This window comes from Pseudoliparis swirei, chromosome 7 (genome assembly GCF_029220125.1).
Source record: "Pseudoliparis swirei isolate HS2019 ecotype Mariana Trench chromosome 7, NWPU_hadal_v1, whole genome shotgun sequence".
Lineage (NCBI taxonomy): Eukaryota > Metazoa > Chordata > Actinopteri > Perciformes > Liparidae > Pseudoliparis > Pseudoliparis swirei.
Genome location: NC_079394.1, coordinates 10,218,682 through 10,232,024, shown reverse-complemented (window position 1 = coordinate 10,232,024; position 13,343 = coordinate 10,218,682). Strand labels below are relative to the sequence as shown.

Here is a 13,343-nt window from a genome sequence, read left to right as displayed (position 1 = left end):
CCATTAATGCAACGCTTTGATGGGAAGATGATCTTCTCATCAAGAAGGAACGGAAGCGTTGCATGTGCCGGTCCTCTCCCAGAAAGCCCCCACATTCCAACAGCCAACTGGAGGTGGTTCTTGTGCGTAAAACTGAAAGCTGCTCAGCCTCCTCCAATTGTTCAGTTCCCACTAAACATAAAGTAGTGGATCTGGGGCTCCTCCTCTAGCTCTCTATGTGGAGACATTTGTTCAGCAGCATTCATCTTGCACTCGCCGGGAAGCTGAGGACATCTATAATATCTATAGAAGAGAGTTTATCCAGCACAGCTCATTCTGGAGTAAGTGGAGACATAAGATTATTATATAAGCTTTTATAGGACATTTTTGAGGTCATTTTTCATCTTAAGAAGATCCCAGTCGGGAGGACACTTGAAAGAAGATGCCGGAGATCGAGAGTTGTGAGCCGTGATGAGCGCAGCGCATGCCGAGGCCGACGCGCGCTTCCTCCAGGGCCTTTGGGAGTCCGTGAGATCCGGTCAGGAGGACATCCTGCTGTCTCCTTACCTGCCGGCGTCCTTCGCCTTCTTGACTCACGTGTTGCTCTGCGCACCTTTCCTCGCGCTGGACGCGCTGGGCAGCGTCAGTCCGCGGGTCCGCTCGTGGAGGATCGCTGCCGGTTCGGGTCCGCCGCCGTCTCTCCGCCGCTGGTTCGACTGTTTCCTGAGGGTGCTGTACCAATACCTCACCGCGGTGCTGCCGGCCACCGCGCTCTTCCACACGCTCCGGAGCCCCGCGCTGCCGCAGCTGGCTCCGTCCTGCTGGCAGCTCTTCGTGGAGGTCTTCGCGTGTTTGCTGCTTTTTGACACGTTCTTCTTTATATGGCACGTGTCCATGCACAGGTGAGCAGTCTGCACACATGGCATATCAGTGGGCTATCGTCCGGTCCAGTAGGGTGAAATAAGATGTAATGAATGCATTATATTGGACCAAATGAGGAGACAACGCCACCTACAGGAGATTGTGACTCCATCGGTCATGTTCTTTAAAGTCGGGGGGAAGAGCTGCATTGATCTCTAAGACAGGACATCAAAATGTGTTCATGTATACATTTATTTATACTCTAATAATCATAGAACGACTCTGTAAGTTAAACGGGAAGCACAGATTCAGGTTCTGCCCAGTACTCAATAAATTAGTCTGCAGGTCAACAAACAGGAAGCGAACAGGAAGTGTACATCAATCCAAAGCACTATAAAAGTCCCCAAAAAAAGAAAGAAAAAGAGTTGCTGCCCTCATTGGTCCCTGCATGCAGAGTCCCCGAGGACTCCCCACCAATACTCTCCGAAAACTGTGAATACCGGTAAATAAAACCAGTTTAGGCCTCGCATGTCAGAGGACACACCTCCCAGAGGGAACTCGCATGGACCTCACGTTTGCCGTCTTTTTGCCTTTTTTCCTCCCGTTCTTCGCGCTTCCCCTCGTCTCCTGGCCCCTCAGTCTAGATGTTGTGGAAGTGGTACCAGTAGAAATTGTAGACTTCCACAGACTCGCGGACATTCTTGTTCCGATGATCCTAAACAGTGAAAGTGTGATCTGAGACAGCTGTCTGTGTGTTTCTCATCAGGGTTCCCTGGCTCTACCGTAACACCCACCGGCAGCACCACCAGCACCACTACCCCTTCGCCCTGGCCGCTCAGGACAGCAGCTCTCTGGAGCTGCTCTCTCTGCTGCTGCTGGCTATGAGCAGCACCTGGGTGGTGGGCTGCCACCCTCTGAGCGAAGTCTCCTTCCACCTCGTCAACAGCTGGCTGGCGGTGGAGGACCACTGTGGCTACGAACTGCCCTGGGCTCTGCACAGACAGCTGCCCTGTCTGGGAGGAGCCCCCTACCACCAAGCCCACCATATCCTCCACAGTGTCAACTATGCCCCCTACTTCATTCACTGGGATGTCCTCTTTGGCACTTACCGGGGACCCGTGGAGCGTTCCCATCCAGTCTGTATCAAACAGGATTGCTCAAGTTCCAGCAAAGCTGCCAAGAGGCAATAAAGGATATTTTCGAAAGATTTCGATCGCTGCCGGTCAGCTTTACATATTTCATGGGAATATTTCATCCCACGGTTTACAGCCAACCAGCCGTGGCCTTTTCAGTCACATGTCCGAGATGTTGAGTTGTGGACACAAAATGACATTTCGATACAAATCTGTATAACTCATGGACAAACATCTGGTTGAAGTAGAGTATTCACAATGTGAAGCGTTCATATTTGCAGCTGTTCGATATCAAGTAAATGCAGTGTGGGATGAGAAGGCAGAGATGACGCCATAAATCCAGACAATGAAAGAATACACACACGTAAGTGGCGTGGCCTCGCCTCATGGGAACGAACGTTTTTGGATGGATTCATGCTTTCGTGTTATGCAGACATAAGGCAGATAGTGCATTTAATACAGTTTATTTTTAGTCACTGCAGATCAGATGTGTTGTTTAAGAGAATCATAAATATGAGTAACTGTTGGCTGACATTCACTCACACCAGGTCCCTTTGCAAGATGCCTAAAAGAAAGAGAAGCTAGATGCAACTCCAGTTGGTTTACGGTACAGGGGAAAGCTGCAGCCAGTCAGCTTAGTTTAACTACGAGACGTGATCAATACCCACTGTACAGTATATATCATTCTGTGTGACTTCCTATCTGGAGTGATCCCCAGACTCCTTCAGACTGTATAACTGTGCCTCTTCTTGCAAGAATAAATTAATTCATACACTGGTTTATGATATTCGTCATTTCAGTTTAAAAAGATTAAACGGCGGGTTGAGCCCGCCTTAGTGGGAGGTGCCTGGCCAAGAAATTGTCTGGCACATAAACTATAAAGCCTGATAGTATAAACAATGGAGGTGAGCTTACGGTACTGATAGGTTGATTGTGTTTCCTTAGTTTCTCCCTGCTGGCTGTAGATTCATAGTCACCGTTTATCGATATTTTAATCTGGCAGGAAAGCAAATAAACAGTATTTCTCAAAATGTCAAACTGTTTCTTTAATTCCACTTTGAGCCCGACTGTGTTGCATAATGCGAACATCGTCGAGTACACTGTAAAGATTGTGTTCGTTAACACATGAGAACGGCTATGAAAGACGGACACATGTTTGGGGTTTTGTTGTTCTCTCCGGGTTCAGGTTTCTGTTGTGAGTGAAATTTTAACCCCCGGGCCTCTCAGCTGTCTACTCTGTTGACTGGCTCCATGTGGATTCTTCTGAGTTATCGAAACCACATGTTTTCAGAGATGAGAAGACTTTTAATCACTATTTGTAGTTGTAACCTTTGCAATTTGTTTGACAAGAGAGGCATTGTCATCAATACCATTTTAAAATCCAACAATGCCCCAGAGGGCAGGGATTATTTTTCACAGAATGCAGCTGGAGTCTGGCCTGATGACCTGTCGCTACTTCTCCGTTGGCACTCATGCCGGGTTCACATGAAAGAAGTATAGCAAAGAGCTGCGGCTTCCTCATCACAGGGAGATGTGAGTTCTAACACTTAATAATTTCCCGCAGAGAGATAACAAGTTTCTTTATAATGTATCTACTTCAGCAATGATGTGTCTTTTGGAGAATGGTCTGAACGTGACATAATAAAACCCTAATTTATTGGATTTTCTCACCCGCTGCAGCCTTCTTTCTAATAACCTGTAATATATTCATGTTTATATATAGAGAGTCTCTGGCGAGGGAAAGTAATCAGTTTTAATGAAGAATGACGGTTGATTTAAACTGAAAAAGCACAAGTCATATGAACGACACGGAACATCTGGTTCTCATTTCTTTCTGTTGCAATGGGCTTCTTTGCAATTTCGCAACATCAGCTTCGAATGCAAATTGTTAAAAGATGTTTGAACATTTCAAGTAACTTCAGCATATAATAAGTAAATATCGGTCAGTGTTCTTCTTTTCATGGGGACGAAAAGAGATGAGAGGAAAGAGGGGCAGACGAGTGCTGGGTGGTGGTGTTCAAGAGATGGAATGATAAACATGTGACCCAAAACGGAAACAATCAGGGCCGATTACAGACCCCACGTCAGAGTCGGGGCGAGTTTGGATGACTCGCGCCAAAACACACGTTCACAGCGAGACATCGGTCACGATGTCAGACACCGGAGCATTACGGTAGTTTGAAGCCGTCTGTACATTTTTTAAACATTCAGCTTGTTTGCTTGTGTCTTCCCAAATGAATCACAAAGGCCAAAATACCTCACAAACTCCAGAAGAGGGATAAATAAGTGACAACAAAAGGAGCCATGTCAAAACAAAGAGAGAGGAAGAAGCGCAGAGCACTCTCCACCAGTCCTTATCCACAGAGCAAACTCTAAAGAGTTCCCATTTCATCATAGTTCCTGTAAGTTTGCTATTCAGTGAGAAAGGCCAGATTCATATTTCTTCCACCATTCTGTAAATATTCAATTAGTGAGCTTCACATAGCTGAGACGCACTGTTGTCACAGTAACTGGTCGAGGTTCTTGCCCTCAGGTCTGTAACCATTTTTAAACGACCTCTGCCCTCATCTTACATGAGAAGTCAGTCGGGGACTGCTTTTGGAAACTTCCCAGTGCACGTGTCATCAGTGGGCTGTTGCCAAAAGGATCTTTTTCATGAAGCCTTGAACAAACACTGTAACATGTTGTAGAACCTCAACTCCTGTTATCACACACAGTCAGATGGGACATCCGTATATCTACATCATCAACATGTTCCTGGTGATCCACACAAAAGGACACTAGGCGGTAGCAGAAGCATTACATAGTCATCATATTGTAATAATATAGCGATGGTGTTATGATTGCATCAGCAATGTTTACCCCACACATACCTCACCTGCTTTTTTGTTAGCCGTTACAAAATAAGTGACAGCATTATAATTGGTAATGTTGCAGTATCCTCTGGAAGAAAATCTGCGTATTTGCTTTGTTGACGAGAATTAGATGAAAAGATGTATACCACACTCATATCTGTTTGTGAAGTGTGAAGCTACAGCTAGGAGATACAGCGAGGAGATAGCTAGCTCAGCTAGCATTCGCTGGAATGAAACAGGGGGGAAAGCTAGCCTAGCGCTGTCCAATGATTAAATAGTCCTCCTCTTTTGCTTAATACTTCTTCGTCAACTGCATGACAAACTTACACTGACAACAATAATCTAGAAGTCACTGTGTCTGAAACAGTCCAACAAATAACCGCACGTAAAAAAGTTAAACTGTGTTTCTTTCACCTCCTTTTTCGTGCAGAAAAAAAAAATGCTACTTAATGCTAACTCGTGCTTCTAGTATTTATTCTAAGCTAACTTTCTCCAAACTGTTCCAAAATTATCAAACAAACAGGATCTACTCAGCAAACGAGTACACTTACAAACATGTGGACAGTAATCTTCACATTGCAATCAATATCTGTATCTTTGATTTTATTTTCATCCTTCTGCTGTTGAGTTAGTTAAACCTTCCTCTTGTGTTAGGGTCGGCACCGACCCGTTTTAGGTTTTAAATGCATGAAAGAACCACATACATTTGTTTATTTTCATCAAGGCTTTTTGACTTTGTCAGGAACCTCTATTTCAACAAAATAAAACAAAAACATTTTGTTTCACTAAATTATGAAATGCTCTGGTTGAAATTATGACCTTTGTGCTGTTAGGGTCGGTTTCGACCCGGTTATAAAAATAAGATTATAAAGCAATAATTAGAGCCCAAACTGAAATCATAAGTGCACTGTCAGCCAACACAGTGACAGCCAGCTCCTCTCCCAATCATGTGAGCTTTAGGGGATTCTCATTTTGCATTGTTATCTACAGAATCTACAGATTTACACAGGTAAAGCTGCGCGTGGCATCCCTGAGAAAAAGGAATACATGTGGTCCTCGATATGACTACTGGACTGCAGGGTCACAATATCACTTGTGACAATTTCTTTACCAGCTATGACTCAGGCCACCTGATTCTAAAAGAAAGAGGTGTGAGGTCTGCCCAAGTAAGGACAGAAGGACACACGCATTGTGCTTCAACTGCAAGAAATATCTCTGCAAAGAACACACTAAAAGTGTCACTTTTTGCCACACATGCATCTAAACACACACATACACATGCAAGTTCTTGCACACAGAGACTTTTACTCTGATTTAGTTTTTTATTAGTTTTGAAACTAGTAATTGATTTCTATTGGTTTGATTTGCTTGATTGGTTGTTTGTTTGACCTGGCAAATCTATATTTTGTGTTATGACTTCTTCTGCTTTTTATTTTGTGTTTGTATTCAAGTTCTATTGCTGAAAAAAATACTTTTTAGCCTTTTTCTTGAAGTAAATATATATGGGTCGAAATTGACCCTAACACCATAAATGTTACTATAGTTAATAATATTAAAATTAAAAAATAAATAAAACAAATATATTTCAGAGATGTGTTCTAATACCACTCAGTAATAGTCAGGGAACACAACAACCCTTTATTTATTTAAATTATTCTCTTGAGGTTCATTTTACCATTTTTAAAATTGAAATATGGTATACTGACAAAGAAAAGGCCTAGAAGCCCACACCAAAAATATTAAAACCAATATTTTCATGGATAAGGAAGCCTAACAAGGTAACCAAGAGATGAGAAACAAATTGGATGAGAGATAATTGTTGTTAGTGTATTTTACAGCTGATTTAAGACACGGGTCAAAACCGACCCGTTAACATAAGAGATGGTAACAGAAAGCTAGCACAGGAGGAAGGTTAAATAACCCGAAACAGAGCACAGACATCTCACCTTTCATAAACAAGAGTGTGATACACATTCTTAAGAACAAATAAATTCTAGAGTCCTTTACACATTTCCAAGCATGAATCAGATTTGTATCCTCAATTTATCTTCGACGTGCGTCGAAAAGGACAAAAATATGCTCTTTCGATGGAGTCTATCTTCACAGAAAAATGAGTGAGAACAGAAGGAGATGCCGGAGTCCAGATCCTTTTTTGTTTTATTGGTCACATTTTCTCTTCATGAACAGGTTTTCCATCACAGCTGTCTGCATCTGCTAGCTGTCAGTGTGAGCAGCAGGCCATCCATTTTGTTCATTAGCGGGCCTTCCACTCAGTTTCCCATGGCTCTATGTGTGTATGTCATGTATGAACTATGACCTGGAAGCTGATAGTGTCGGACTTAATCATCTGAAAGTCAGAAATTCATTGTATCATTGGTCTAACAGCTTCTTTCTGAAATAATGGCAAGGAAAGTTGACCGACCGAGATCCTTTGATTGGTAATTGTAATGTGGGGAATAGATCATGTGCACATCAGCATGGCATTTCAGCTCCAAATATTTACACTCATCTTGATATGAGATAATGCTAATGACATTTTGATGGGCTGTAAACATTCTGAAAGAGAAAAGATCAATTTCGGAGACCTTTCTTGTAGGATTTGAAAAGTAATTTATTGTTTTAGAAATTACCATTTCTCTTCCCAATATAATTCATTGTGTGCTGCAAATGCATTGTCATGGATACAAAACCTGCTCTACACTAAGTAACTTACCAATATACATATATATACACACATATATATATATATGTATATATACACATATATATACATACACACACATATATATACACACATATATATATATATATATATACACACACATATATATTATATATATATATATACACACACACATATATATAGGTATTTACCCTGTTGTAAAAAAATAATAAATTAGAACAATAAATAGTGTTTTATTTGACACAAGCAGCAGAGGTATCAAAAGGCTTTTCAACAAACAAACTGCATTTCTGTCTTTGTGTTTCCTTTGGGTTGTATCCATGAAGGGAATGTGACAAAGTGTGACAAAGTGCCCCCTTTTCAACTCTCGAGTTTGGCCGTCAGATGATAACTGTCCAGAAAGGCCATTTTTACCATAAGAGTGACAGATGGCTGAACTGAGGAGTTGGAGATATGTTAAGGAAGCATGGTGCTTAGGTCAGCAAGTTAAGTCAGTTAAGATAGTTTGTTGCTTTGGAATGTGGACAGCCCCTGCCCCCTGGTCCTGTCCCACTCCCCCATCCCACCACCCCGGAAAACTGCAGTCCAGTTCTCCGAGTCTGAGGAGGTGGCATACATGTTTCTCAAACCCCCACACCTTGCTATCAATGTAGCTTGGGGGAGTGGAAGAGAGGCATGTGAAGTTGGAAACGGGATTGGGAAAGATAACCCTGCCACATCGGACCCCTGCACAGCGCCAACGTATCAGGAGGCTGCAGGAGGCAGGAGGTGGGCCTGGAGAGTTCATGTCTTGTCAGGTTGCCTCTTGGGGGTCATTTCACTGCGCCAGGACACATGAAGTGCTGATTAGTGTTTGCATCCAGTGGGGAAGCCAGAGATAAGTGGAGAGGAAGACAGATGTCAGGGGGAAGGAAAGGGAGGGGGATGACTGGCCCACTGGTTCCCACCAGGCCGCACACACTGTAGGATGAGCCTGGTTTGGTCCTTTGGGAAGTCTTGTTTCCTTCTTGTGGATTTACGGAAACACCTTGGCATCACCATTGTTGACTGTAAATCTGCAGCACACTGTCTTTCCCTTTTCTGAATCTCACTGAGTAACTTTTACAGAGATTCCAACCTCCTTTTGCAGCTTACTGTTGGTTCTGTTTTTCCCTCTTATTGTAAGACTTTACGAAGAGTTAAACTCTCTTAAAACATGGACTATCTGCAGCCACACTCTGCCACCACCATGCCTTCAAACTTATACTTGTAGGTGACCACGCCTGTCTCATCCAAGTACAGCAGGGAGATGGGGTCCAGTTTGGTGGGCACGCAACAAGCTTGTGCCGCCTTCTGAGGACTGTTGATGTTGATCAATGTCTGGACGATGGCATGCTTGGTGGGTGTGACATGCTTTGTCAGTGGGAAGGTACAAATGCCAGCGCACTCGAAGGCGTCATAGCCAGCGGGTGCTAAGATCCAACTGTCCCAACCAATATCCTTGAACTCTACGTACAGGGATTGTTTCTTGCAGTGGTTCCCCTTGGCATTGCGACGGATGCGGGATGCTGTCTCATAGATCAGATTGGAGCGCATTTGGATGAGGTCCTCTTCATCTGGCTGCGCTTCCTCAGCCACCTCATCCCGGTCCCTCCCCAGCTCCCCCCACAGCCCATTGAGGCCCATCCCCAAGTCATTTTGGAGAACCATGTTGGAGGTTTCGTGGTCGATCATCTCATTCAGCTCACGCTTGTCATCGCGGTGATCGCGACTTTGGTCGTCAGAGAAAACAATCAGCAGAGGTTTGTGTTTTTCCTCAGGGCTGGTGTCGATCTTCATGTCTCCTGCAGGTGGGTTCTCGTCTTTGTTGTCCTCTTTCATACCTTGAGCATTGTCTTCATTAGCCATGCTGGCAACATGCACTTCCAACCGGTGCGTGGAGCCATGGTCAGATTTGTGCCAGCGTTGAACGGCAGCAGTGAGGTCAAAGGCCTCCCATCCGTTATCGGTGCCGTAGACCTGGCGTGAAGCCAACTCCACCAGCTCTATCCTCTCTCCTCCCCCTCTGAATCCAGCGCCTCGCACAGTGTTCTCTTCGGTCACGTTGTCATCTCCGACATGCAATTCCATTTCGTAGATGGTGACCTTGCGGTCGACACCAGTGTAGAGGTGGCGGTCAGTCTGGACAAGTGTGTAGAGGCGAAGCTCGGCTTCTGTGACGCGTTCATGATGGGGGATTGTCACATTGAAGAGGAGTGGGTGACGCCTCACCCCTCCAACACCCACAACGCTGGGAGAATAATCTGGGGAAGAGAATTAAATGGTCAGCGTTAACGTTGAATTCTGCAACATATAGCAACCCTGTTGGGGATGACATCTTCAATGTCATACTTAATTAGGAAACTATCATTAATGTCAACTTATTAGTATTGCAAGTTGTCCCATGAAAAAATAAAAATAGCATTTACATGAACATTGCATTGAAAAGAGAAGTAAAAAGAAACAGGATGATGACTAAGGCTTGGATTACGTATACATCTTGATTTAGTAACAATCTACTTAAAAGGTGTTTAAGTATACACAAGAAGTCCTTTGTGAAATGCAAATGATATTTAAATCGAATACATCATGAATGTATTCAATAAACATGGCAACAAAAGTATAAATATATATGATCAACCAGGCATTATCATTACCTTCATTGTTTAAGCTGCGGATGATGTTGGCGGTGGGCATGGCGGTACGATCATTAGCGAACCGGTTGTAGAGCTCCATCATGTACTCCGGTGGCTCTTCTCGTGTGCCTTCAGGAGGCAGCGGCGGGGGACCCAATCCAGACAGGTTGAACGTCTGCAGAAACTGTTCCTTCAGGCTCTCCAGCAAGCTCTGCACGTCCATGTTGTCGTCCTGCTCCAGCAGTGAAGGGTCCACCACCCCTCCATGCCCGTCGCCCAACCCCGGAGCGGGGCGATACCTCTGATGAGTGTTGGAGATTGGGCTGCTCTGTCCACAGAGCGCCTGGAGCAGCAGGATGGAAAACAGCAAGAGCAAAGTCCTGAAGCTGCAGTTGGTTCCTGGTGGAAAGACCCAAATTCTCGCCATGGGAGAAAAAAAGACACTCTGCAGCTTTCTATTATATGCCCTCTGGGGTTCTCTATGCACGAGCTGAGGCAAAATTATTGTAATCTCTGAGCATCTTAATCCAAACGCTAATTGAAATTGGGGTCAGTTTTTCTGGAGACAAAGAAAGTTCTGGATCCAGTCGTATTGTTGACCCCTGACCGGTGTGAGCCTCTGCAGGAGTTTGTGTTCCCGCTGCTTTCCTCCAGCATTTATTCTCATGTACACCTTTTGATGTCCTCTGTGACGGGGCTGCAGGGTGGCCACGGCTTGGCTTGGTCCGTCCGAGTCATCTCTGTTGTGTCCTCTCCTCTGGTCAGTCTGCCTCTGCGCTCGGCTCTCTTCTCCCCAGCTCTTTCTTTCTGTCCCTTATCTCTGACATGGTGGGCTCTGCATTGCTCAGTGCTTTTGGTCTCTTCACTTGTGTGTGTGTGTGTGTGTGTGTGCGTGCCTTCAACTTTGTGTAATGCAGTGCACATGAACGTGTGTTATCTCACAACTTCCTTAATGAGGATTTTGTAAACACGGTCCTGAAGCCTCTTTTTCAAGTTTCAAGTTTCAAGTTTTTATTGTCACATCCCCTTTTATACAAGTATAATCGGTTTGTGAAATTCTTATGTGCAAAACACCCGACAGCAGTAGCAGACTAAAAAAAGAATAAGAATGAGAAAAACTATACAATATCCACAAAAAAAGAAGAAAGTATTAACAATATATATATATAAAACAATGTAATAGAATATACATCATGACAATATATATATATAAAACAATGTAATAAAATATACACTTTTTTGAGACAATATATATATATATGTATATACATACAATATATATATACAATATATATATATATAAAACAATGTAATAAAATATACACCATGGCCATAGATATTCACAGAATATGTTCTGGTGTATAGTGTTAATGAGGGTCTCAGTCCTTGTTCAGCAGCCTGATGGCCTGACTGAAGAAGCTGTCCCTCAGTCTGTTTGTGCGGCACTTGATACTGCGGTATCGCCTGCCTGACGGTAGAAGGGTGAACAGTTTGTGGCCGGGGTGGTTATTGTCTTTCATCATCTCTTCCTAGTGGAAGCGCTATTTCGTTTGGGTGGGTGCTCCAGGGTTGATATTCTTCATTTGTTTATTTGGTTTGTAAATCGTGGAGTTCTGCGAGCTGCCGCCTAGGCTTCATTGAACATTTCTTTGTGACAAAATACACCGGGGCTCTGTTGACATTGTTGAATGTAACAGGGAGACAACACTTGGTCAAATGAAATTGAAATGCAATGAGGTGTGAGGCCCTAATGGTCGAAGATGAAAGATACTGAGATGAGCTCTTGTAGCCCTCATGGGCACGGAGTGGTGCAACAATATTCAGTCATTTTAATTCAATAAAGTAACCCACCTGTCATGCTTTCTGTTCAGTGTGTACTTCCTCTTCTGGTAAATCGACACTGTGGCTGAAATGAACTGCTCACAAAAGGGATCCTAACAAATGGAAGAGCAACGGCGCACAATAAGGCACGAATAGATCAGGCACGTGTTGTGAGGCCGACACGAAGCGTTGGAGGAACATGTGTCGGCATGGTGGAGCAGACTGTCGGACTCATGACTCCCACTGGCTGCGCTGCACATTTGAATAACTGTTCCGCTCATCACCTGAACCCTCAGCCCTGCACTACACAACTGTCCTTCATTCCTGAGCTTCTTTGTGTGACCTGCAGATACACTCCAGATTGCTGCGCGTCACAGAGATGGGAAGGAATGAGCTTTTCCTGCCTCTGCCACTCATCTGCCAGACGGACAGTTGACAGACGTGCTGTTATCTGTCACACTGTTAAACTGCCGCGCATCTTTCTGATGGCGGTAAGAAGGCTTGATAGTAGCAATGTACTTTGGCACGCGCACACACACACACACACACACACGCGAGCGCGCACACAAACTCACGCACAGTTAGTCCCATCCATATGGTCTGTATTATGGACCTATGGGTGTAATAAATGTGGATTTATGAAGGCTAGGTCGCTATTTGGGGATTGATCCTTCCAACAGACAATATTTTGTGCAGAGATCAATGATCCGTATTTAATGATTTAAATCCGTGTTTCCCCCACAATGGTAGTTTTATGACTCACTCCCAGATGGTACCGACATCAGTTTTTTAGGAAATTAATGTACTACTGACGAGTCAAAACTGTGTATATCTAAAGCAGCATTACGTGACTGTATTGGTAATACACTGTAATATTACCACCATATAAAGTAATTATGATGAGTGCGTAACTAAAGATTTGCCTAATACATAAACAGCAGACAAAGTGATGTGAGCATTTCTAAATATTCATTAGTGCAGCTTTAATGAAACAAATTGTATTCTGTGAGCTGAATTCTTTAGTGGTATCTGGTTGCCATGGCGGTAGTGTGTTGTTCAGTCTGTTGGACTAGAGTAAATTATGTAAATAACTATGACATGGCAGTAATGGCTTTAATTGTGTTTTATAGTATTGATGTTTTATTATTTCTACTTATTCTATTTCAATTATTTTATTTTTTAAATTATGAATTATTTTATTGTATTTATATGTTACTACTCTAAACATCCCAAGTTGTGTAAATGGCTTGTAACCATCTTTGCAGTGCATTTGTTTGAAATGTGCTACATGAATAAAGTTTGATTGAATGATATCCAATAATTACATTTATGACCAAATGCTGCCAAACTGCTGGTG

At 43.5% G+C, this 13,343-nt stretch overlaps 2 protein-coding genes across 2 annotated transcripts; one reads left to right on the top strand and one right to left on the bottom strand.

Moving 5' to 3' along the window:
• Positions 1 to 261: 261 nt before the first annotated feature.
• ch25hl3 (cholesterol 25-hydroxylase like 3) lies at positions 262 to 2,750 on the top strand. The gene is made up of 2 exons (XM_056419223.1): positions 262 to 881; positions 1,607 to 2,750. The coding sequence occupies exons 1-2, from the start codon at positions 451 to 453 to the stop codon at positions 2,028 to 2,030; spliced, it is 855 nt and encodes a 284-aa protein (XP_056275198.1). The 5' UTR covers positions 262 to 450; the 3' UTR covers positions 2,031 to 2,750.
• A 4,978-nt stretch (positions 2,751 to 7,728) lies between these two features.
• Positions 7,729 to 10,869, bottom strand: bmp10 (bone morphogenetic protein 10). Its single transcript, XM_056419304.1, has 2 exons — positions 10,187 to 10,869; positions 7,729 to 9,793 (listed from the first exon to the last, which is right to left on the bottom strand). The coding sequence occupies exons 1-2, from the start codon at positions 10,590 to 10,592 to the stop codon at positions 8,712 to 8,714; spliced, it is 1,488 nt and encodes a 495-aa protein (XP_056275279.1). The 5' UTR covers positions 10,593 to 10,869; the 3' UTR covers positions 7,729 to 8,711.
• Positions 10,870 to 13,343: the final 2,474 nt, after the last annotated feature.

Bases quoted from the DNA above. Each gene is read 5' to 3' on its own strand.
- ch25hl3 (XM_056419223.1), top strand. From the start codon at position 451: ATGAGCGCAGCGCATGCCGAGGCCGACGCGCGCTTCCTCCAGGGCCTT. The intron at 882-1,606 runs GTGAGCAGTCTG...GTTTCTCATCAG, and splicing joins TGGCACGTGTCCATGCACAG to GGTTCCCTGGCTCTACCGTA.
- bmp10 (XM_056419304.1), bottom strand. From the start codon at position 10,592: ATGGCGAGAATTTGGGTCTTTCCACCAGGAACCAACTGCAGCTTCAGG. The intron at 9,794-10,186 runs GTAATGATAATG...TCTCTTCCCCAG, and splicing joins CCGCAGCTTAAACAATGAAG to ATTATTCTCCCAGCGTTGTG.